This window comes from Antechinus flavipes, chromosome 2 (genome assembly GCF_016432865.1).
Source record: "Antechinus flavipes isolate AdamAnt ecotype Samford, QLD, Australia chromosome 2, AdamAnt_v2, whole genome shotgun sequence".
Taxonomy (NCBI): Eukaryota; Metazoa; Chordata; class Mammalia; order Dasyuromorphia; family Dasyuridae; genus Antechinus; species Antechinus flavipes.
The window spans coordinates 16,688,901-16,711,498 of NC_067399.1; the positions used below are offsets into that span (position 1 = coordinate 16,688,901).

Below are 22,598 nucleotides of genomic sequence, written 5' to 3' on the forward strand. Positions count from 1 at the left end.
CACCCCTTCCGCTGCACAACCTTGCTGCCTTCAGGCCCTCAGTACATGCACTTAATAAACGAAAAGCTACCTCCACTTTTCAAAGCATACTGTTTCACAACAAAGTTTCTCAGAGTGCACAACACTCCAAAGTGGGATATTTTAGGAGTGCGTCTTTTTCACTTCTGATGAGCACCAGCTAATGATTATGGAACCCTCAAGAGTAGAGTTGCTACATGCGTTTCTACCATGTTTAACATACATTGGACTACTTGCCAGCTAAGGGAGGGAATGGGGGAAGGGAAGGGGGCAGATTGGAAGACAGGATTTTACAAGGACTAATGTTGGAAACTTGTCCATGCATGTTTGGATAAATGAAAAGCTTAGTAATTACTAGATGCCAAGTCTCAAACCCATTCATTCCAGGCCAGCTTTTCACTGTTCCAACTCATTTTTTGTAGCCACAGGCAAGTGAAATACAACCTTTAGGTGCAATTTATGAACATGGTGGGAGGTATTTCAAAGCTCTGCGGGGATTATGAGATGCCCAGCTGGAAGACGGCCCTCCCAGTTTTACATGAACTTCATAACCCAAGCCCTTCTTTGTGCAGTCCTGCTCAGTCTGAACCACAATGCTTTTGGATACCGACAGGTGGTTGTGCTAGGGTGCCTCACGGTGGCCTGGAGTTCTCAGAGGCTGAAAATGCTGAGATTCTGCCCCAACAAAAGGCTTTGCTTCTGCCATCCCAAGACAGCTTAAGGACTGCTGTAAGGCTATCAAGGGCACTTGATGAAGGGGCTCGAGCTATAGCTCCCACAAAGTCCATCTTCATTTGGATCATCTCCCTAGCACACAGGGGTCTTAATGGGTAGTGAGTTCTGTCACTGAAGGTCTTCAAGCAAAGGCTGCAGGTTCTAACTCAGATTGTGCAACAGGACTTTCTGGGCAGCCTGGGCGAAAAGGTGCTTGAGAAGGACCTTTCATGGAGGTCCCAGAATCTGCAGCAGGGGAGGGCAGGCTCGCCAATCAGGCTAGGGCCAGAGATGGACCTGGAATATTCAGTGTTCTCTGAAATGGCCTCTGGCCCAGTTCTGAGCAGCACTCCTTGGCAACCTAGTCTTGGAGACTTAGTGGGACACCAAGAGATTCAATCCCTTTAGCCAGGATTCTTTCAGGGCTTCCTTATTTCAAGGTTAGGTCTCTAGCGGCGATGTCACGCTGCCTCCTACAAATGGCCAGTCTTTCGTAAACAAGAGATCAAAGACTAAAAGCAGACATATTAAAACCCCTTTCTCCTTTATATCCCAGTCCCCCTCAAAAAAAGGCAGGGCATGAAATGACTTACTAATAGAAAAACCCAGTTTTGTGAGAGCTTTAATGGCACAAAATGTTTATAACTACAGCTTATACACATATTGTAAACTGTATATAATGTTACAAAGTGCTAATAACTAAATCGATGAGGAATGCCGAATCACTTTGGCTCAGTTAATTCCAATCATTTCATCAAATGGTTCAATTTGCTGAAAGAATCTGAATGGTGCTCTTCAATTTTTCTTTTTTTTTCCCCCCGAACAGTCAATGCTTGGCTACAGCAAGCTAACTTGCTCCATGTTGCCCTGTGCAAGTTTATGCATTTTTGCTTTTGATCCTATTTACAAATATTTAAGCCAGTTTTCATTAAACATAAATGAAGCCTGCGTTGATTTCCAAAACTGTAAACAGGTATAAAGCTTTTAAAACATTTATCTTTACAAAACTTCAACTGTCGTAAGAGCCGAAACCCTTGTCAGATTACACATTGATCTGTTTGTGTTCACTCAGTTTGGGACACCAAGACTTCCACCCCAAACCTTTAGGAGGGTTGCCACTAAATACTGCCTCATATCATCTCATGATAACAAGCTCTAGGCATTTTTATTTCGGTAAGATTCCAAGAACAGTTGATTTCACAGCTACTTGAGAAATTATAGGACAGAGGTGGATTTATTTTCAATGGTCAAAAAGCTGTAAAGATAATCAAGTTTTAAACACACTACAGATCAAAACCAGTATTTAACTTATAAAAGGGGAGGGGTGCATTTATTTCTTTTAAAAAGATGTGCCCAATTTTAAATTGAAATCTGTTTTCCTGCCCCCTCCCTCCCGGCTCCCGGAACTGTGCCAATTCTAATACAAAACAAGGTGCCATTAATTAGTCCTTATGAGTAAACTAGTCTTTTCCATTTATATCACTTTTAAACCATGGGTTCACTGCCATCTTAGTGAACAGCCTCACCGGATTTCTCAATCACCTCCAAAGGAAATCCAAGATATATACTTGAATATACTTGAAATAAATAGGTTACAGAAAGCAAATCGAGTGTTACCACATTCAGATGGAGAAGAGAAATAACAAAGACATCTAAAAAGAATTAATTGTTGCTTTTATTTTGGCCCTGGCTCACACCTACAACGTCTTCTCGAATGGTAGGAGAAAACAAATTGAAGCACAATCAAGGAGTTATCTCATACTCGCCATAGCCAGTTGTACTAATACAAACAAGTCAGTTAAGAACTGAATTCTGTGTATGGACTGTTGGTTCGTTTCTGCCAGAACTCATCCATTTTATAAAACGTGATGCAGAAAAAACAGTTTGATGAAATGTCTCTGCAAATTGGCCAAGCTGGTTATCTTAGTATTTTACTCACATCAACCTAATGTACTAATTAAATGAGCAAATTGCTAGTTGTCAAATTAACAATGGTTCTCTAAATAGCCAATGTTAAAATCTATATCATAAACAGTAATTATTTATATAACAAACATATAGTAGTATCCTTCAGTCATGCTACATGTTCTGAAATCCAATAAAAGCTACTCGAGGACACTGGAAGTCCTGATGCTTCCTAACAATTTGGTACTAAAGCTTCACATTTTGAAGAAGGAAAGTGTCACTGAAGAAGAGGCCGTGTTCCCCAAATGCAGAGTTCCATCACCTAGAAAGGGTGCCCCGGAGACAGCCTGCTCGAGGGTCCCTGGCGTTGCCCTGGGGAAGATTGTACGGTAAACAGTAACAAACGGGAGCTCTGGACCGCCACCAGAAGGAACATCGTTTCAGGACTTGGTCAACTGCTCCCCACCCCCCAGGGCGCTGCACAGAGCGGCCCCCGTGCTTGGCAGAGCTCTGGAGGCCCAAGGGAGTCTTTAAAGGGCTCCAGAAGAAATGGAATTTCCAATAACAAGAAGCCTAGAAATGCACCAAACCAACTAGAATTCATCAAGCAGAACTTCTCTTTAGGGGAAAAAAGGGGAAAACAATCCTTTAAGGAAAGAGATGAAGAACGAAACAACTTCACACATAGCAGGAAAACTCCCCACCCACCCACCCAAAGTTCCCAGCATCGTCCCCTTCCTTGTCTGGTCTAGCCTGCGGCCCTGCCTGCCAGAAGGGCGGGCTCGGCGTTCTGACAACTCTCTGGTCCTCGTACTGCTTAGTCGCCATCATTTATCCGTGCGGCCGACCTCCTGCACATTTCCAACGTGCTGGTCAACACCGGGAGGCTTGGAGAGAAAATGGCCCCTAAGCTGGTTTTAAATACATTTCTTTTATTGCCACAGACTACTTTTTTTGTGTTTCTTTTTCTTGTTTTTGTTACAACTATAAATTATGAGCTTACGAGAGCTCGTCTTTGTCTTGAAAAATCAAGGTTTGATAAGACGCTTGCTAACCTGCTTTCTTTTTAGAAGAGTGATGACCGTTGTCCTAAAGCAGTCAATACTTCTATGGGAATGCTGCAGCTCTAACTGAGGTGGGATGGAAAAGGAGGCAACAAACGGGGTCGGGGGGGAAAAATCACTTGCTGGTGGCCTCTGTTGAAAAGAAGACTTTGCCAATTTCTAGACACCGGTAAACTCTGTGAGGAAACTGAGGGTCTTACAGGCCAGGAAGAGAACGAGGTCATGACAAGGCCTCCCAAGAGCTTGGATAAAATACTGAATCCCAAGAGGAGCTGGACCGTGGACATGTACAAAGAGGGTCGCGGACTGGGGCATGCTGAGAATGGTCTCGAGTTCCAATACACTAACGGGACAGGGAGAGCACTTCACGGGCGCGTCCGGGCTCCTCGCCCTCAGTAGGAGCTAGCGGATGGGGAACTCAGCCGCTTCCCAATATAGATGCTGAAAAGAAACACAGGGTGTTACGTTCCGCCTCCGAGGGCTGCGCACCCAAATGCCGTCTCACCGAGCTGGTCACAAAGATGGGCCTTCTCAGCCGAAGGACCGACCCGCCCGCCCGGGACCTAGGGAATGTCAGTGACAACTGACCGCTCGACCAGCATCTCACTCTGGGCTTTGCCACTTACTATGGGGCTTTATGAGCTCTGGGACCGAGTCCTTTGTTAGGCAGGAGGTAGGGTACAGAGAAGGGAGCCCAGGGCAGCAGAGGAGGCTCCCAGGCCCTGCCCCCCCAATACTGAGGGGGCACAGCATGCTCCCTCCATTTTTAGTCAACCCAAGAATATTAAATGGGCAGCGCTCATGTGAGCTGCTGCTGTTCGGCTGTTGTCTTCAGTCATGTCTGATTCTTCATGACCCCACTAGGGGTGTTCTTTTATATTAGAGGGCTTGGCCAGCTCAATTTGCAGATAAGGAAACTGAGGCAAACTGGGTGAAGTGACTCACCCCAGAACTAGTCAGTGTCTAAGGCTGAATTTGAACTCAGGTCTCCTAATCACAGACCCAGTATTCAATCCACTTAGCCATCTCTAGCTGCCCCAAGAGGACAGCAGGTGCTTAACAAATGTTGGCTTGCTTGTTTCTGTGATTAACTGCTTTTTGAGCAATGAGCTGGACAGGATGTGGAAGGAAGGAGGACAGAGTAGGGACACAGGTGGGGCCCTCCAATTAAGTGCCCACTGGGCTTGACTGCGAGAAAAGAGGGACCAAGAAGCCCCCCGTCTGCCCTCCTGCCCGTTCCACCCCCTCCCCCACAGGCTCCCCTGCACCTTCCCCTCCAGCTTGGCTGGAACTGCTGCCTCACGGCTCTGGGCTTCTGCAGACTGACTCCTCTAAGGGAGGAGCAGACCAAAAGGCAGGGCACCTGGGGCAGCCTGAGGTGCCGCCCAAGGCTGCACCACCAGGATGGTCAGAGGCCAGGCCTTAGGGCCGGCTCTAGTGCCCCTCTACCCTTCCCGGCAGCAACTCAAAGGGAGTAACTCGTCTTTTAGCTTATGTGTAGGACCAAAACATAGCAAGTTTAATAACATAAAACGGGACTTTTCCTACCACTTGATGGCTTCTTATGTCTTTCACAGATTCTTGCTGATTTTTCAGCCCAAGATGAAACTGATATTCCATTTATAAATAAAGGCAATTTTATGGGCCGAGTCTACTGACCCGACATGTCTAGAATATGGAGGGGCTGGACATGAAGGTCATGGGAAATCTGCAACGTCAATATTTCTCCTTCCAATGACCGCACACGACAGAAAAGAAAGCCTGCGGCTTTCAGAGGCAGACTCGAAGTCCACCAAGGGGCATTTCAAAGACAAGTGCGTATTCTGCCGATCCTGGAAGGGGACACCTATACTAATTGCTGGATTTTCTAGACATCTTGATATCAGAGGTTTTTCTAAATATCTGTTGGCATCGAATTTGAAAATAGTCTAAGATAAAGATAAGTATTCGTTCTGAGTTGTTGACGATACTTCAGCTGTGGCTGGTGCACACTGTAGCAACCTAAGCCCTCTAATAATAACTCCCTGGAAATTCTCTGAAATAAAATGGAAGACATCACAAGGTTTTTGAAAACACATTCTTTCCATTACAATCAATCAACATTTACTAAGCACCTACTGTGTGCCAGGCACTGTGGTGAGCACTAGAAAGGGATTAAATGAATAATGCAAACATTGAAATTTCCCACGGACTTACCCTAGTCCCAAAGCCAAAACGTGAGAGATGAAAAGCGATGGAATGAACACTTTAAGAAATTCTGCAGAGAAAATGCCCCCTTTCTTCATAACTCCACTTTTCCTCATACTTAAAGAAACGGAGCGTTTAGGGTGTCGAAAATGGAATTCCCTGGGGAAAGAAATACAGAGGAAGAAATGGGTTTGGAAGCCTGTTCTGAGAAAGACCGACAGGAGAGAAGAAAAGAAGAGGAGAGCACCAGGAATGGTCAGGTCCAACTACAGAGAATGGAGGGAACCAGTGAGCCATTAAAGCCTCTCGACGGACTGCTGGGTCACTCACTTGGGGGGGATGTTCTCAGGCCGACTGGACCAGTCCGATACCCAGTCCACACTTTTCTGCAAAGCTTCCACTTCTTTTTCTCCTTCTGCAGCTTCTTCTTCAGACTGGGAAGGAGAATTTATATTTTAATACAAGAAAAACAAAATAACACCACCTCGAATACAAGAGCAGCTAGCTTCAGGGACAGAAAGCAAAAAGGCTACAGGTTATTTTAGTGTTATTACGATTAAGGAAAATCCAAAATAATCCACTGCATAGATGCTGATGAATCTATGGTTTCTTTTTTCCTTTTCTACACAAGTCAGGCCTGATAAATTTAACATCTTCCTAAGAATTCAAGTTAGTTTCATTGACTTAAGTAGTTTTAGAAAGTAAAGCTGGCCAAAATAAACAGCACAGGAAGTCAAAAATCAGCAGTAAAAGTTAAGAGATGGTATTTTTAGACTATTACTGCTCAAACTGGTTTAAACAGTTATTTGAAACTACCCTAAAAACTAATTTGGCTCAACCAAAAGTGATTTGGAAGATTTAATTTTTCTTCTGATTTTATTCCTCATCTACTTATTAAGCAGGACTATAGAGAAATGTCTTCTATTTTTTAAAATCACCATCAAGCCCAAAGCAAGCAGATGGGAATTTCCAAAGGAGGTCCTGGAGAGGCTTCTAAGAAATCTGAGGTTCTGGATTCAAAAGTAGCCCATCTTTTCCTTCAGGTTTTCAAAGAGAGTTGATTTGAATCAGGTTCCAAGTAAGACTCTCAGTGGTCAATGAAATGGGAAGCTGGCACATCCAAACAAGAATTTAGAACTAAAAATGATTTCCAAGATCTGGTCTCATGTCTTCACTGAACTTGGACTTGGAGGAGGGCTGGCTTGTTCACAGGATTGCTGGTAATAAGAAGTGACTCAGGAATTTGTAATTAGAAGCCTGACTGCCTGATTCCAACATATTACCCCATTCACGATGTTGCTCTTCAGTCTGCAAAAGTGCATTTCAAAAGTTGTTTAAAAATCTCATTGATATGAAAAACATCTTCAAATTGGGATCATGCAACCAGTTTTGTTCTACATTTAAAAATAAGCTTTTTAAACCAGGGCTCTGAACTTGAATTCCATAATCTTATTTTTTAATACTTTGATAATTGTATTCTAATATACTCAGTTCCCTTAATAATCCTATGTATTCTATCTACATTCTGAGAATGGCTTCAGACAGCCACGAGGTAGGAGACAAAGGGAGAGGGCTTACAATCCATCCAAGTTAAGAAGACCTGCTCTGGACTGCTCTATTTCAGGGCTCTTGAAATAAGGTTATGATCTGTACTTTAAAGAACACAAAAGTGGCTCACAGCCTGAGGTCCACCCAGCCTTGAAAAGTCACGTCTGCTCCTCTCCACTTCCAAAGGGGAACACACATGTGCCCAAAGCTCTCCTTTTCTTTAATTACCAGCTTCTGGATTTAAACCATTCAACAGAAACCCTGAGATGATTTGGGTTCTGCAGTCTGTATCACTCGATTTTTATTTTTATTCAACTTACCAACTGGGACTGAAGAAATTCTGGTATTCCAGAACGGAAGGGCTGTCTCAGCTTCTCACGAGCTTACATACAACACAGAATTTCTTTAGCTGGAAGAAGTTCCTATGTGCACACGCATGCCCCTCAGTGCCCAGAGGGCTTGAGAAGCAGCCCTGGTCATCCCGCTGTAGGGGTGGGTGTGTAAAACAGAAGGGCGGCTACATTACTAAGATGGATCACAACCTTATTTCAAGAGCCCTGAAACACAGCAGTCTAGAACAGGCCTTCTTAATTTGTATGGATTATGGGCCCGCCTCCATGGCCACCTGAAGCCATTCTCAGCCTGTTCTAATACACTGAATACACAGCCTTAGGAGGGCATCTATACTAGCCCTGAGATTCTTTTCTAAGATCAAAATGGACAGCTTGGAATTGGCCATTCTTCGAGCTGGAGCTCTTCCTCTTCCTGCTGCCAGACATCAGTCCCTGTTCTGGACCTTCTTGGGACAGAAGAGCCCTTGAAAGTCTCTTTCTGTGACTTTGACAAGCCCTGGACAAACATGTCCCCGGGGAGCAAGCGTTGTCCTCAGTGCAGATCCCTGGGACAGAGATGGCAGCCTAAGAATCAGAGCCAGAAGTTCCCAAATATGGATCCAGCAGCAGTTGTCCTGCTGCACAGATGAGGGTCCCCCAGCTGTCAGGACGCTTATTAGAACTCCGTGTCCACATCCGGGGTTCTCTCCAGGAACTGTCTGCAGCTTTCCTTCTGCTTGGTTCCCCCGTCGCTAGGGGCTCGGTGCGCTCCCTTTCTCGTTGCCTTGGTGGGCCGACTTGTTGAAGGAAATCGGGCGGGCTTGCTGGCCTTCTCCCCACACTCACAGAATTCCACAAGATTGCTCAAGCATCATTATTCCTTGCAGCAACAAGGCTGCCCTTCCCCCCAGAGCTTAGGCTTGTGCGAGTTCAGTGATCCTCAGCTGGCTGGGGCCCCATGACAGCCTTTCTGTGGCTGGAGACCTCCCAGCCTTGCCCTTTTGGGCTGCTCAGTGACCAGAAGCCCAGCAATCTGCCCACATTTCACTTGTCACTTAGGTGGACATACTGTATGCAACCACAACTGAGAAGAATCTCCTTTCCTCATTAAAAAGCAAACGCAGAGTTCACTTAGCTTCACGCTGCTCCTGAGCCAAGGCTGTCATTCCCAGTCTTCTCACCAAACCATGGTTACCTGAGAAAGGATTCTCTCCCCGCCGTCCGGCACTAAGACCTCTTCCCGATGGGCTCTAGGCAACCTGGGGCAGGGAATCTGAAGGAAAGGCCTGACGGATCTCACTTTTCAGGGAACGGCAAAAAAAGGAGAGGGAGCCTGAGGGAGCTCATCTTACTTTCCGTCGGCTCACACTGTGAGGAACCAAACTGACACAAGCCGAAGCAGAAGGGTGGAGACAGCATGTCGGCCCAGCTGCAGGTTCTCCCAGGGACCTTCTCTTTCATATAATCCTTCTGGGGACAGAGAGGGGAGGCGGATTCTGACTGCGACTCCGAGGGAGGATGTGCTTCTCCAAAGATGACCAGCAGCCTCTACACAATGTCGTCTCTGGAGGGATGCCCAGGGCACTTGGGGACACAAAGCGACGTGCACATCGTAGTCGGACCTGAACCCAGACCTTCCCAATATTGGGCCAGCTCTAACCACTGGACCACTCTCAGGAGATAATAGTAATTTGTCCTTCTCTCCTTGGACCATCGTTGTGATAAACAGTAGATAGGAGAACTTTCAGTCTTTATACACAGTCTTTATACAAATGAACATTCCCAAGCTCAAAAATCAGAAACCAAATGACTCATTTATTTCAACAAAACTTTTACCTTTTATATATTAAGCAAAATGTTTTGTGTTTTGTTTCTGAAAAAGGAGTTACATTTTGCTAGATATCTCCCTTGGAATGAGAAAAGGTACCTGAGAGCTATGGTCCCTGCTGGTGTGCATGTCCACATCAAACATTATCTGACCATCTTCTTGTGGGGAAGGGCTGAGGGGAAAAAGGGTGCACCATTAGTTTTCATTCTGCTGGAGAGAAACTGAATGACCCAAAGCTACAGCCTATGTCCTTGCAAAAAAAAAAAACTTCAGTAAGGAATCAAGGAACATCCCCCCAATCCCTCCACACTCCCCCCATCTCACAATGTTGACAGGAAGCTGAAGAAAAGGGGGATAAAACACAATTAGTTGGTGAGAACCATTTCTTTATAAAAATAACTGAGAGGAAATCAAATTTCATCTAAAGCACCAAGTCCTTTCAGATTTCCCCCCCCAAAAAAAGCAGTTTCCCTTCAATAAAAGAATGTGGCCTTCATTCTGTTTTTTCTTTTAGATATAGTACATAAAATCCCAGTGAAATGCCCTTTCCAAGCTGAGAGTGCAGAAGCTCCAACCCCTCGCCCTTGACCATGCTCTGGCCCTGCTGCTTTACTCAGCAGGAATGAATGGCAGGTGGAATTCAGAAAGAGGCACTGAGTGCCTCTCTCCAAGGATGATTCAGAAAGAGGCACTGAGTGCCTCTCTCCAAGGATGATTGAGTCAATTTAACTCCCAGTTTCTAAAGAAAGCAAATATGATCCTAAGATTTGGAACTGCCTCTGCATGAACAAAATTAAGTCAAAATTCTGTGACTGCATTAAGATAGCTATTCCATCCACTGACACTAATCTCAACCTTAATCACTTAACAACTGTTTGCACAAAAGTTTGCAAAGGACTCTGTATATGTTACCCCAAGAAAGCCTCTACAATAACCTGGAGAAGTAGGCAGACACTAGAGGGACTGCTCTCTCTTTTCTATAAAGAGGTAACTCCAACCCCCAAATTCACAACTCCATGTCTCCATCCACAACAAAGGCTCCAGGCTCCCGGGTCTCGGTAGGTTTGGCCACAAGCTCATGAGTCTGAGACCAAGCGGCTCACAGGCCTCCCAAAGCCTCACTGGGCTGCCCTTGGCCCAAGAGGCAGACACTTCATCACCAGGAATAGCCTAGAACGCCAGAACTTGTGTGCTGGCTATCTGTGTGAAAACACAAGCTCACCAGCACATGCCTGGGACTCACCTGCCTCACAACTGACTGGATAACCAACTCCCAATTGAAGCTGATGACAAGCTTGTCACCGAGGAAGTGCTGGCAATCCATGCACGAGGTAACTGGCTCCCGCACACCTTCGGAGCGGGAGCGCCTAACTCCTGCTCTTCTGGGATCCAGGTTAGGACAGAATTATACACTGCCAAGACCTTGGACCCTCAGCCACCCAGAGGCTCCAGCCCCCATCGGCCCCATCTGACGAGGAGGAGGCCCCGCTCCAAGCTCAGCACTTCCTTATGCCAGAAGCCTATCGCTTCACAGCCCAGCAATGGCAGATGGAAAAGAAAGTAAAGGTGGCTCAGGAAGCCATCATCAGGCCAGTTCAAAATGAAAACGAGTGAGGTTTTCCTATCAGTGCTTCATTAAACACTGTAACTCTAGAAATACTGATCAGCCACTTCAGGCCAATCCTTTGGGATCTGACTTGCTGGGTGATAAGGTGACCCCAGGAACTCAATCATTCCCAGGCTCTTCTAAAATGCTGGGAGTCCAGGCCTTGGGGAGGAGCTATAGAAGGGACTCAGTTCTACTTTACATTAGGCCTCCCACTTTTACTACATCTCTGCCTTGGGGAAGGGACTATGGAGGTGTCGGGAAAAGAGACTAAAGGTGCCCCACAATGGCTGCCCTCCTGAGGGGACGTTCCCGTGGCCGGCTGCCAGTCACAGGGCTAGCTAGAGCGTGCTCCTTGGGGGGAGGACCCTGATCTCTGGCATCAGGGACGGCTTGCTGGTGGGGAGCCTTGTGCTGTATCTCAAAGGAAGTGAAGGACTTTTAAGAGGTTTTAGGGAAAGAATAAAGGAGTTGGGGAGGATGGAAAAGCAAAAGTTGGGAGATGGAAAACCAAATTCAGGAAGCAGCCGTAGGCCAGGGTGGCAGCAGGCATGAAGGGCTCGACATGCCAAGTGAAGCCATTTGGATGAATCAAGAACCAATGTCGCTTCTGACACAGGAGAGCACAGGGGGCAAACCAATGCTCTCCACGTTCTTGTGGCAGCCAAGTTAAAAATGAAATGGAGGTTGAACCAGGCAGCCCCCACAGAGAGGAGGAGGGGGCTGGCTGCGGAAACAGAGAGAAGGAAAGCAAGGCCTTGGAGGCCCACCTGACAGCACCTGAGGAACGGCTGGACCTAGGATGGGGTGGGTCAGGGGGAATCCCTGCTCACAGATGACCTTGAGCGACCAGAGGATCAGGAGACCTGCAGAAGGGGACAGGGCCATCCTCAGGCCCTCATTTCAAGTGCGGGGGGCTGGGAGGTACACAGAGGGGCACTTCAGCACGACACTATCAGAACCAAGTCATAGGTGATATTTATATCCTACATAGTAAATCAAAGGAAACTCTACAGCAGAAAATTCTAGACCAGAAATAAAGGGTTAAATTTCTTCCTTTACTCAGTGAGAGCAATGGGTGAAAAACAACAGGTCCTCTGCTCCTGGGGTTCCCGAGTCACAGAATTCAGTGCACAATAAAAGTCTTATCTAGTGGCTGAGCAGAAATCCCATTTTAGATAATTCCTGATTTAAACATCATTCTGGAGCCACAGCTGATATTAAAGCCAATTTGGATAAACAATATACTGCTGGAGGCAGAGGCAGGAGGAGGTCATTCACTGTTTACAGAGTTTGCTTTAAGAAATACAAAACAAAAATTAGCTGCTGACTCCTCAGACAGAACCAGAAACTTCTTCCTTTAAGACCCAAGGACATGTCTATACAAAACTATCTCCTGCCTCCTTCAGTGATCCTAGTAGCCCCAAACATCTCTCTGGCTCAGGGCCAAACAAGAATTTCAATGAACTATGAATCAGCCAAGACTTAAAAACCAGCCAGCATCCTCCTAAAAAAGGAAAAGGTGCTAAGCCAGAGGGGCCAAAGCAGTCCCTCGGCCCAGTGACCCAGATGGCCGGAATGGCTGCTCAGGTTTCACTCAGCCTGTCAGTCTCTCCCCAACACTCAGGACCAGAAAGAAGGGTCTCTCCAGTGTAGAGCTGCCTGGCATGGAAGCCGGCTTTTGGATCAACTCAACTTTATACATGCCAGGAGTTAAACCCATAAAATGCTTTGGGCTACCCTTCATTTTATAACAAATGGCAAAAATAAAAGTCTCTTTTACCTGTCGCAGTGAGAACTGCCTCTGGAGCTACTCTGTCCTGATTCATGCTGAGCATCCAAAAGAATCTTCTCCATGTCTCCATTGTGAATGGAGGATGAGGAGGGAACATGCTCCAGACCCCCATTTTTCCCATTTCCATTCCCATCGTTGCCATTTCCGTTGCCGTTCATCTGGAGCTCCACCCAGGAACCTGTTGAGCAAGCCAGATAACTTCAGTTATAACCACAGTGAGACAAACATTTGCCATGCGCAGCAAACAGATGTGAATATGCTGAATCCTGATAACAATCCTGGCCACCCCCAAAACAAACACAAAAACACTAAAGAAAAGTGGAGAAAAGCAGACATTCATTACCTTACATATTGATTGCTATAGTAATTCATATTATCACTCAGCTTAGAAGAAATTAGGACTATAAACCTTTTATTTTGAGAAATTATCTTGTTCAAATAGAAAGGGAGATCAAACTGTGTACCTTCTTGCCTTTCTGGTTTATAATATCAACTCTTAAATATTCAAGTCTCTCTATAAGTCGTAGTGGGCCTCAGCTGTTAACTCTGCACATCCATAACATAAACCAAGACATTAGCAAAGCTCTTCAATCAAAACAGATAACTACCAAATTTCTCAAATGTTCATCGATGTTACCAATCGCTTCCAAATTCACTTTAGAACAAAAATTCTTAATATAGCCCAAAGTATTTAAATTCAACTACTTGAACGCAAAAAGCCTAAATTTGTTGAACCTGAGGCTTCGCAAAATATAGTAGTTTCCAAAATAAAAGAGAACCAGTTTTGGAGAGAAGGAAATGAGGCTGAAGAGGTCAAGTAGCTTCCTGAGAAGAACTGGGACTAAACCTGGTCCTCCAGATCCAGTCCAGTGGCTCTCTCCTCTAAGCAGATTTTCCAGGTAGCCCAGAAACAGGTCTAGATCACCCCCAAATTTGCTTCTCTCTCCTCCCCCCTTTGCCTTCCATACACAAACCTACCTTGTAATCTGCTCTTATTTCTCCTGTCCCATAGGCTCTCCCTTTTTTCTTGGTTTTCTAGGGCTGTTTTGTACACAAACTCAGCGTCTGCTCCGGCCTAACCCATCCTATTAAAAGTGGGAGAAGCTGTAGAGCTGGAGGGGGTGGAGCCAATAGGGAGACGGGGAGGGACTGTGTTAATGAAAATATCTGGTCATCCCAGGAGGTTTTTGAACCCAGGGAACTTCTTTCATCACCCTTCACACACAGGTAAATTTGAAATTTTCTAGACTTAGGGATAGTTTTAATGAAGCTGATTCCCCCTTCATCAGGGTACTAAGGTAGATATCTATATTTTCCTACTCTTACGTCCTCTGTACCAAGGCAAGGAGGCACTGGTCAGATTCAGTTCTCTACAGAAACTCAGGTCACGGCAATACTAACAGTTACTAACTCTGTATCACAAAGAAACCAGAGAAAAAGAAAACGACCTACATGCATGAAATATTTAGAGCAGATTTTGTGGTATCAAAGAATTGGACATTGAGGGGATGTCCACTAATTGGGGAATGGCTGAAAAAGCAATAGCATATGATTCCCATGGAACACTACTGTGCCACAAGAAATGATGAGCAGGCTACTTTCAGAAAAACCTGGGAAAACTTACACAAACTGACGCAAAGTGAAATGAGCAGAGCCAGGAGAACATCGTACACAGAGACAGCTATATTGCACAATGATTAACTTAGTTATTCTCAACAATACAAAGGACTTATGATGAAAAATGCTATCTCCCTCCAGAGAAAAAACTAAGTGTCTGAATGCAGACTGAAACCTACTTTTTAAACTTTGATATTCTTGAATGGTTTGTTTTTTTTTTTTTTTTTTGGAGGGGGGGGAGTGTTTTTGTTTCTGCAATATGGCTAAGATGGTAATATGGCTGGACATGTATAAAATTACATCAAATTGCTTGCCTTCTCAAGGCAGGGAAAGGACAAAAGGAGAGAATTTGGAACTCAATATTTTTTAAATAGAATGTTAAAAATTTTGGTTTCTATGTATTTAAGAAACAAATAAAATAAAAATTAAATGTTTCAAAAGAGGAATAGCAGGTCAAGGGTGGAACCATTGCCCCTTGACAAGTACCACATTCATTCAGAACAGTAGGTCTGAGAGATAAGTAAGCCATCATCATTAAGCAAACTAGCAGACACTGCTTCCCATGAGTACCACTCAGTGAAAGGAGTTCTTCAATAATAGAGCTTTTTAAACATTACATCTTAGTATCAATAACCTTGTGAGGTATTATTATTTAAAAAAAAAAAAAAGCAAGCATTTACATTCCCATTATACATAGGAGGACAACAAAGTTCTCAGGATCACAAAAGGAGCTAACTGCCTGTCAGTTTCATGTATATGGACTCCAAGTCCAAAGCTTATTCTATGAATCTAGAACAGAATCCTTCATGGTTTCTTCCAGAACCGTCCATGATTGCCCAATTTCTACCTAACATGATGTCACTTGAAATTCCTCAGTCATTGGTACTAGGGATCTGTATCTGCAAGAATCTTTCCAGAAGATGACATAAGCTCCCAGCTGGAAGTGACCATGTGTCCTATCTTTCTCAGCACCCCTACCAAAGTGCATTATACTTCTGAGTAAAAACAAACTGGGAAAACAAAAATCCTAACACAAGGTTCTCCTAATCACGAAGTCTGGGCCAGATGAAGCAAGCCTTTGGGGAAGGACTGTCACTTGACTAGAAAGAGATTCTGGGAATAATACTGGGAAGGGCACTAAATCCAGACACAATTCATGATTTCCTTATTTCTGACATTTCCAGGAAAGTTGCATATACGCATCTGAGGTGTCCGATAACAACAAGGAGAAAGAATGAGCCCCGGGAAAACAAACAACAAGCACCAGTTCAGTTTTTTAAGGATATGATGTCTTTCTAAGTCTCTTTCATTCTCTTTGTAGATCCCAGTTTCTTCATATAGGAAATGAGAGGTGAGACTCAGATTCAAAGTTCAAAATATTGAACCCCTTAATTTTATACAGGGAGAAACCAAAAATATAAAATTAAATAACTTTCCTGAAGTTGTATACATGCTAAATGGAAAATCAAGGCATCCGCTTGAAGGTTCTTTCTCTTTCAGGTCTCTTTTGTCCAAATATCCCTGCCATGCCACTGGCTCATCTCAATGAGTTTTTGGTCTCATAATTTGTCTACGTGGGCAAAGACAGAAACAGCAATAACAGAAGCGGTAAGGTAAGTCCTTCAGTGGAACTGTGCTTACAAATGTAATTATAGATGTGATATTCCTAACAGTTATTAGATCTCAAAGTACTTTTAGGGAACTTCAAATTAACAACTTGAAAACGAGCAAAAAGAAAAGCTAATACATGCAGTGACTTTTAAAAAATCCTTGGGCAGTTACTAAGGATTTTCTTCTGAGGCTAGCGCTATTTGATTTTATTTATTAAAAACCAAACTTCAACGTATACCTATCAACAGGAATGGTTTAATTTCTCACATTCTCTTATACTAGAAAAGTGAAATTTGCCTTTAATAGGAGATGCATCTTACCCCATCCACCCAAGGTCTTTCTTAATAACAACCTCAGAATTTTTAAATACTCTAAACAGACAAGAAAAAAAAAACCCTCAATTTTACCTAGAGAAATAAAGCCAAAAAAAAAACTATGTACATGTCTAAATACATAGACAATACATTCCCAATAAGAGGGAAAAACTTAAAGCAAACTTTATGCAATGAATGATTTTACTAGAATATTTTTAGTTCAACTGAAGCCTTTAACAAATTAAAAATATGATTCGATTATTAAATGCTACTTTTTAAAAATAAGTTTTACATGTATGTAAAAGAAAATGGTATTGCTTTTTCAGCAGTAACAACATTTTCCAGTCTAAGCCTCTGGGAGTGGCTGAGTTGGCATCTCAGCAGGCAAGCTACGTTCAGAACTGCACGTTTTCAGTTTCTGCTGAATACCACAGACATGTCCAGCTAATGACATTCACAATTATGACTACATGCACTATTAGGCACTGCTGTGTCTCTTTTACAGTTAAGAGTAACCAACTCTTACATTTTTTTGGGAGGGGGGAGGGGGAGCGGGGTGTATTTCAGAGTAGGGAAGGAGACAAGATTGAAGAGACATTTTTTTCCCTGCTCCAATCCTTTTAAAGATCTCACACTGACCTGGCCAGAAAGACAAGGATCTTTTTACTCCAGTTTGTTATTTCCTTTCTTTAACCAAGCGTGCTCCCTAATTCTTCCAAGTGGAACTTATTTTAGCAATATGTATGGTCCAGGAGCACCAATGAGGGGCTGCATCTGAAGGCTTCCTTTGAAAGATACTTAGGTTCTGGATAAAATTGGGTCAGAATAATAATAGATCACATCTCCATAGCATATCACTTTTACAAAACTCCCACACAATAACCCTATCATAGGAAGCCAAATTATTATCCCCATTTCACATATGAAGAAACAGATGGCAGACAGTTGTGATTTACCTCCTATCATATAGACTAAGGATTGGGTACCAATATTTAAATCAGATCTTGCTTCCATTCTAACCCCTGTGCTTTTTCACTATCATACAGCTTCCTCCTAAATGAGATCTCACTGACGCCAAATTTCAGGAAATGCATCAGACCCTCTGGAAAGTGGTGTCCCTAAAATGAACCTTGATGTTTCTGCAAATGCACACGTATTATCTGCTTGATGCTGACTCAGCTATAAATAAAAAAATTCTTTTTGGTCACAGTCTATTAGGAACCCCAGTTAATTTGGGTTTTTTAACATATGATTGCCTTTATTAAGGTCCTCGGATTCACTAGTTCATTTAATAGCAATAGTAGGTCCTAGCAAGCTGGAAGAACATTGAGTCTAGGGAAGAATTCTAAACTTTTGATCTATTATCTGAAGCTTGTAGGTCTCAGCTGCTCAATTTTTGTGTCCAGAACTACTCACGAACTTCCTACGCCAGCACTGAGAAGGCATGTTCCTGCAACATGACAACAATCCACATCAAAAATAAATGAACAAACAAAAAAATGAATTTCCAAATTCAGGATAATTCTATTATCTATATACAACTTTAAAATTTGAAAGGCAATCCACAAATAACAGCTCAGTCAAGTGGCTGCTATCTTCATTTTGGAGCACATGTCAATGACTTTTCAATGGTCTCAAAGTTAAAGGCAGCATTTGAACTCTCAAATCTAATTTGGTTTAGGATTTCTTTAGACTGCCTTAAGTAGAGTGAACACAAAGTCATACAGCTCAGCAATGCCATCAAATATTTCACTTTATCTATCTACAAATAAGAAAATTGCACCGAGGATTGTTTTCAAAGTCTAGTTGAAATATGTAAGAGATGTTTTTGAGAAAAATATTTTAAGATAAATGTCATGACCATCTCATTTAACTTGTTTGTCAAGTTCAGGATAAAAATGGGGGGAAGTCAAAATCAACTAATACTAAGATTCCTTTTTCTTCTTTAGAACCAAAATAAGCATTTTGTTTCTACATTAAAGCAATGGTCTGATTAAAATACATCCTTGAGTGCCACCTAATTCCCTCCACTTTTATAAAGCTCTCTAGCTGGACACTGCTTCTGACCATCACTACTGAGACCACAGACCCACAAGAGACGATGTTTTGGAAAGTACTAAAAAGACATAAGGGGTTTTTATCATCACCAGTGAGTTCAGTCCCAGCATCAACCTTAGATAAACTTCAGGGCAAGAAGCACTAGATTCCCAGATTTCACTGCCTTCAAGGAAGGCTCTGCTGCCAGTTCCTAAGAAAACACCTTCCAGGAAGGCAAGATCACTGGCTGAAGAAGTCCCTCTTTCCAAGTGGCACTGTCATCACTTGGTAGAGGTTTCCTAACTCATATGCTTTTTGGAAGACTAAACTACTGGACTAAGAATTAGTATTATTTGGGGAAATCAATTTAGACATTTGTTTTCTTCAGTTCAGGGCTGTGTAATGAGCTAATCCCATGAGAAGAGGACAAGTAATTAAAAACATTATCTAGATGGCTTTTCAATAACCTTTAAAAGTTTCTCTCCTCCATTTCCTATACCATGACATTCTCGCTACCAAATTCCCACAGCAGCGTTCCCATTATCTCATCCTTGGTTTTCCTTCCAGCACAGTGAGGAAGGCCAGAATGAACATAGTTGTTTGTGATTGGCCAGTGACAGCACTCCTTGAGACTGGCATAAAAGCCAACATTCACTGCAGTCTAGCCCCATTTTCTCTGCCCTGTGGTCAAAGGGAAATGAAAATCTTTTTGTGATGGAATGTACTGATCAGTTTCTTTTAAAGTAATCCTAAAACCATTTTGTCATAAAGAATGAAACTGAACAAAAACCTTTTTAAGAGAAAATTTTAGTATTGTCTTCATTCACATCGTCGGGTTGCCAAATTCAAGAATGGTAGTGGTAACAAATTTTTCTGATCCCAGAGAAAACAGAGATACAAGAAGAAATCCTACATGTTTTATCAAAGGCGGTCATTTTCTTCATTGTTTCTGATCAAACTTTTCTTTGCTGTTAGTGAGGTTAGGATATCAGGAAATGATTCTAACGTGGAAAAAGAATAAAGGCATAAAAGTCAGTAAACATTTTTACTTTTTGGTATTTACATTTGTCCTATCAGATACTGTGTGACCATAGTTGGGGTTTCTTTGGTGAAGATACTGAACTGGTCTGTCATTTCCTTCTCCAGCTCATTTTACAGATGAGGAAACTGAGGCAAACATAATGAAGAGACTTGCCCAGGATCACACAGCTAGGACGTACCTAAAGCTACATTTGAACTCGGATCTTCCCAGCTCCAAGCCCAAATTCTATCCACTGCTAACTCTATTCTAACTCTGGTGTGTGAAGACAGGATTGTGGGAAATTATTTCAATGGCAGAAGAACTGGGCTATAAACAAAAAAGAATTTATAGAGATTTTAATTCATATACAACAGTGTAAATTTCCCTAAATTTACCGTCCAAGAATACAGTTTTAAGTATAAAATGAGTTCAGGGGAAAAAAAAGAAGAGAAAGAAACACAGGCCTTGGAGAAACCTGCATTCAAATTTTGCTTCTGAGCATAAGTTGTGTAGCCATGAACAAATCACTCACCTTGTCTGCTAACTAAAATTTCCTCAGTTGTAAAAAGGGGTTAATAGTGTTTTTAAATGGATGAAATAAATTTCCCAAGATTACAAAGGAAAGCAATTACATTGAAGCAGTTATCAATGGGAGAGATATGAAGAAGAAAATATCTTTAGATTAATAACATTCTATTCTGATCTCCAAGCCTCCTGAAGAGTGCTATTAAGCAACACAAAGGCTTTTCAGATGTCCATTCAAGGAACCTTCTCTAAAGCAAGGCTTCTTTTCTACTATTTTTTTTTTTTTTACTAGTGACTCATTTTTGGCCGGGACAATTTTCCGTGGCCCCAGGTATAGAGATCTATAACAGGTATAAAGCAAACATTTGCTGGTAAGTTTCCTGACCCCCCCATTCAGTTAAAAGATCTCATACAGGGCGGAGACCAGAGTTTAAGAAGCTGGGATCTAAAAGACATTATGAGCCAGATGTTTTGAAAGTTCTCTATGACCTTTGAGCACGGTATGTGTCCAGTTGGGAAAACCCCATCATTTGATGATATAAGCACGACCCCAAGGACCCACCCAGAGAGGGAGGTTCAGGGAACCCCGGACCAGTGAAGTTGGGGCTCCAGCAGCAGCTCACCTGGGAAGCTGTCTGCAAATCGCTGCTCAGCCACAGGTGGTAAAGCTTCCTACAGGTCACTGTACTTAGGAAGGCGGGAGGGAGTTACTGCCCTGGAGGGGTCACTGCCTTTGGAAAGGGGTATCGCTGCTTTTAGGAAGAGGCGGCCGCTGTCATGGCGGGGAGCCCCTGCCTGAGGAGCAGAGTACAGAAATGGGCACCCTCGAGGTCCCACCGATGGTGGGATTTCCGACGGGTCTTGGGGAGCTCCTGGGAGGAGCTGTGTGCGGCAGGGGCTGGCAGGGAGTTGGGAATTGGACCCTGGCCGGGCCGAGCCAGGCCAAGCCCTCAGGGTCCAGGACCCCTTGACGGCTACATGGGCTGGAGGGTGGCTTCGGCTCTAAGTCTGACTTTTCGCTCTGGAAGGTGCTCGGACCGCTGCACGGGGGGTCAGGAAAGCCAGACGAGGGCCGGAGCTGCGCTGCTCCTTCAAGCATGGGGGACACAGATCAAGCAGCACGGCAACCCCCGAGCTCACCAGCCAGCGCGACCCCAGGAGAAAAAGAGGGGTGGGGTCCGAGCAGGGCCCATTTTTTCCCGAGCGTCCCAATTCCGCCTCATAATCCGCAGCACCCAAAGGCCCAGACCCAGCCTCTTAAGGCTAAATGAGAGGGCTCGGGGACTCAGCTACGGCGTCCCCACCTGGGAACCCCCCGGCCGAGGCACCGGATGTCGCCTGCCTCAGTTTCCTCCTCCGCCGGCGGCGGCCGCCGTCCCCCACGCAGTCCTTCCCGTATCCCGAGCCAGCTCTTTCCTTCCCCAGCCCCCGACAAGCAGCGGTCCCTCAGGGCCCACTCGCTGCTGCTCTCCCCCTCCTCACCCCCCCAGCCTTCGCTTCTTCCTCCGTGGGCTGCTCCGGCCAAAGCCCGCCCCCCGCCGACTCGGATTGGAACGGGCCCGGCCGAGTGGCCAACCACGGGCCGCTGCGCCTGTCGCTCACGCACGCGCCCCCGCCCCGACGCCAGGAGCCCCCCGAGTCCCAGACCGGACCCTCGGACAGGAATGAGGCTGAGGGCGGGATGATGAGAGGCGGGGCCAGGGAAGAGAGGCGACCGTGCCTATCAATCAGGCTGAGGACTCCAAGAGCCGGCCAATAGGTGTCCCCCGACCGCCCCCGGGCAGAAGCGGCGGCGGCAGCAGCGGCCGAAGCTAGGTTCCTCCTCCCATCCCCCCGACACTCACTGTTGAGGCCCGCGGGCGGGGCCAGCGGCTGCTCGCCCTCGTTATTGTTGTTGTTGTTGGGCAGCGGCGGCGGCTGCTCTACCAACGGAGACGACATAGTCAGGAGGCTCGAATAGCAGTGGCGGCGGCGGAGGAGGAGGAGGAGGAGGAGGAGGAGAACTAGACTCTGGAAGCGGCGACGGCAGCTCAGGCTCCCTCTCTGGCTCTCGGGCGGCAACACAACAAGCCCAGGCCCCCGCCCCCTCGGCTGCGCATGCGCACCCCTCACCCCGGGCCGTGACGTCAGGGCCCGCCCCACACACGTGACCATAACACAGCCTGCCGGCCATGTGATGGGAGCGGGACAGCACGGAGTCGCCAGGCTCAGGCCTCGGGGGCGGAGCCGGGGAGGGGGCGCCTGGCCGGTCCTTGCCTTTCCCCTCCGGCTCGGTCTGCGCCACGCCCCTTCTCCCTTGGCTCCTTAGGGCTTCCCCGTTAGGCCCTAACCGCCCTTCGCCCACCGCCCACCGCCCACCCTCGACGCCTCTCTAGCCTCTGGACCTTCGCTTTGGCCGCCCGCAGCCCTTCCGCGGGCTCGTCCCCTCCCCATCCCCGCCCCACTTTCCCCCCGCCCCCTCCCACACAGCGCTATG

General features: G+C 45.1%; 1 protein-coding gene across 2 annotated transcripts; it reads right to left on the reverse strand.

Moving 5' to 3' along the window:
* Positions 1 to 1,337: 1,337 nt before the first annotated feature.
* On the reverse strand, positions 1,338 to 22,215 carry BNIP3L (BCL2 interacting protein 3 like). 2 transcript variants are annotated; one of them, XM_051974155.1, is made up of 6 exons: positions 21,967 to 22,215; positions 12,986 to 13,175; positions 9,696 to 9,768; positions 6,219 to 6,322; positions 5,898 to 6,047; positions 1,338 to 4,142 (listed from the first exon to the last, which is right to left on the reverse strand). In XM_051974155.1, exons 1-6 carry the CDS (start codon positions 22,061 to 22,063, stop codon positions 4,094 to 4,096), a joined length of 663 nt encoding a protein of 220 aa, XP_051830115.1. In that variant the 5' UTR covers positions 22,064 to 22,215; the 3' UTR covers positions 1,338 to 4,093. The 2 variants fall into 2 exon arrangements, with proteins under 2 accessions (XP_051830115.1, XP_051830116.1); XM_051974156.1 differs by lacking the exon at positions 21,967 to 22,215 and adding an exon at positions 13,976 to 15,134.
* Positions 22,216 to 22,598: the final 383 nt, after the last annotated feature.

Bases quoted from the DNA above. Each gene is read 5' to 3' on its own strand.
- BNIP3L (XM_051974155.1), bottom strand. From the start codon at position 22,063: ATGTCGTCTCCGTTGGTAGAGCAGCCGCCGCCGCTGCCCAACAACAAC. The intron at 13,176-21,966 runs GTGAGTGTCGGG...CTTGCTCAACAG, and splicing joins CCCGCCCGCGGGCCTCAACA to GTTCCTGGGTGGAGCTCCAG. The intron at 6,323-9,695 runs GTACCTTTTCTC...TCTCCTTCCCAG, and splicing joins GCAGGGACCATAGCTCTCAG to TCTGAAGAAGAAGCTGCAGA.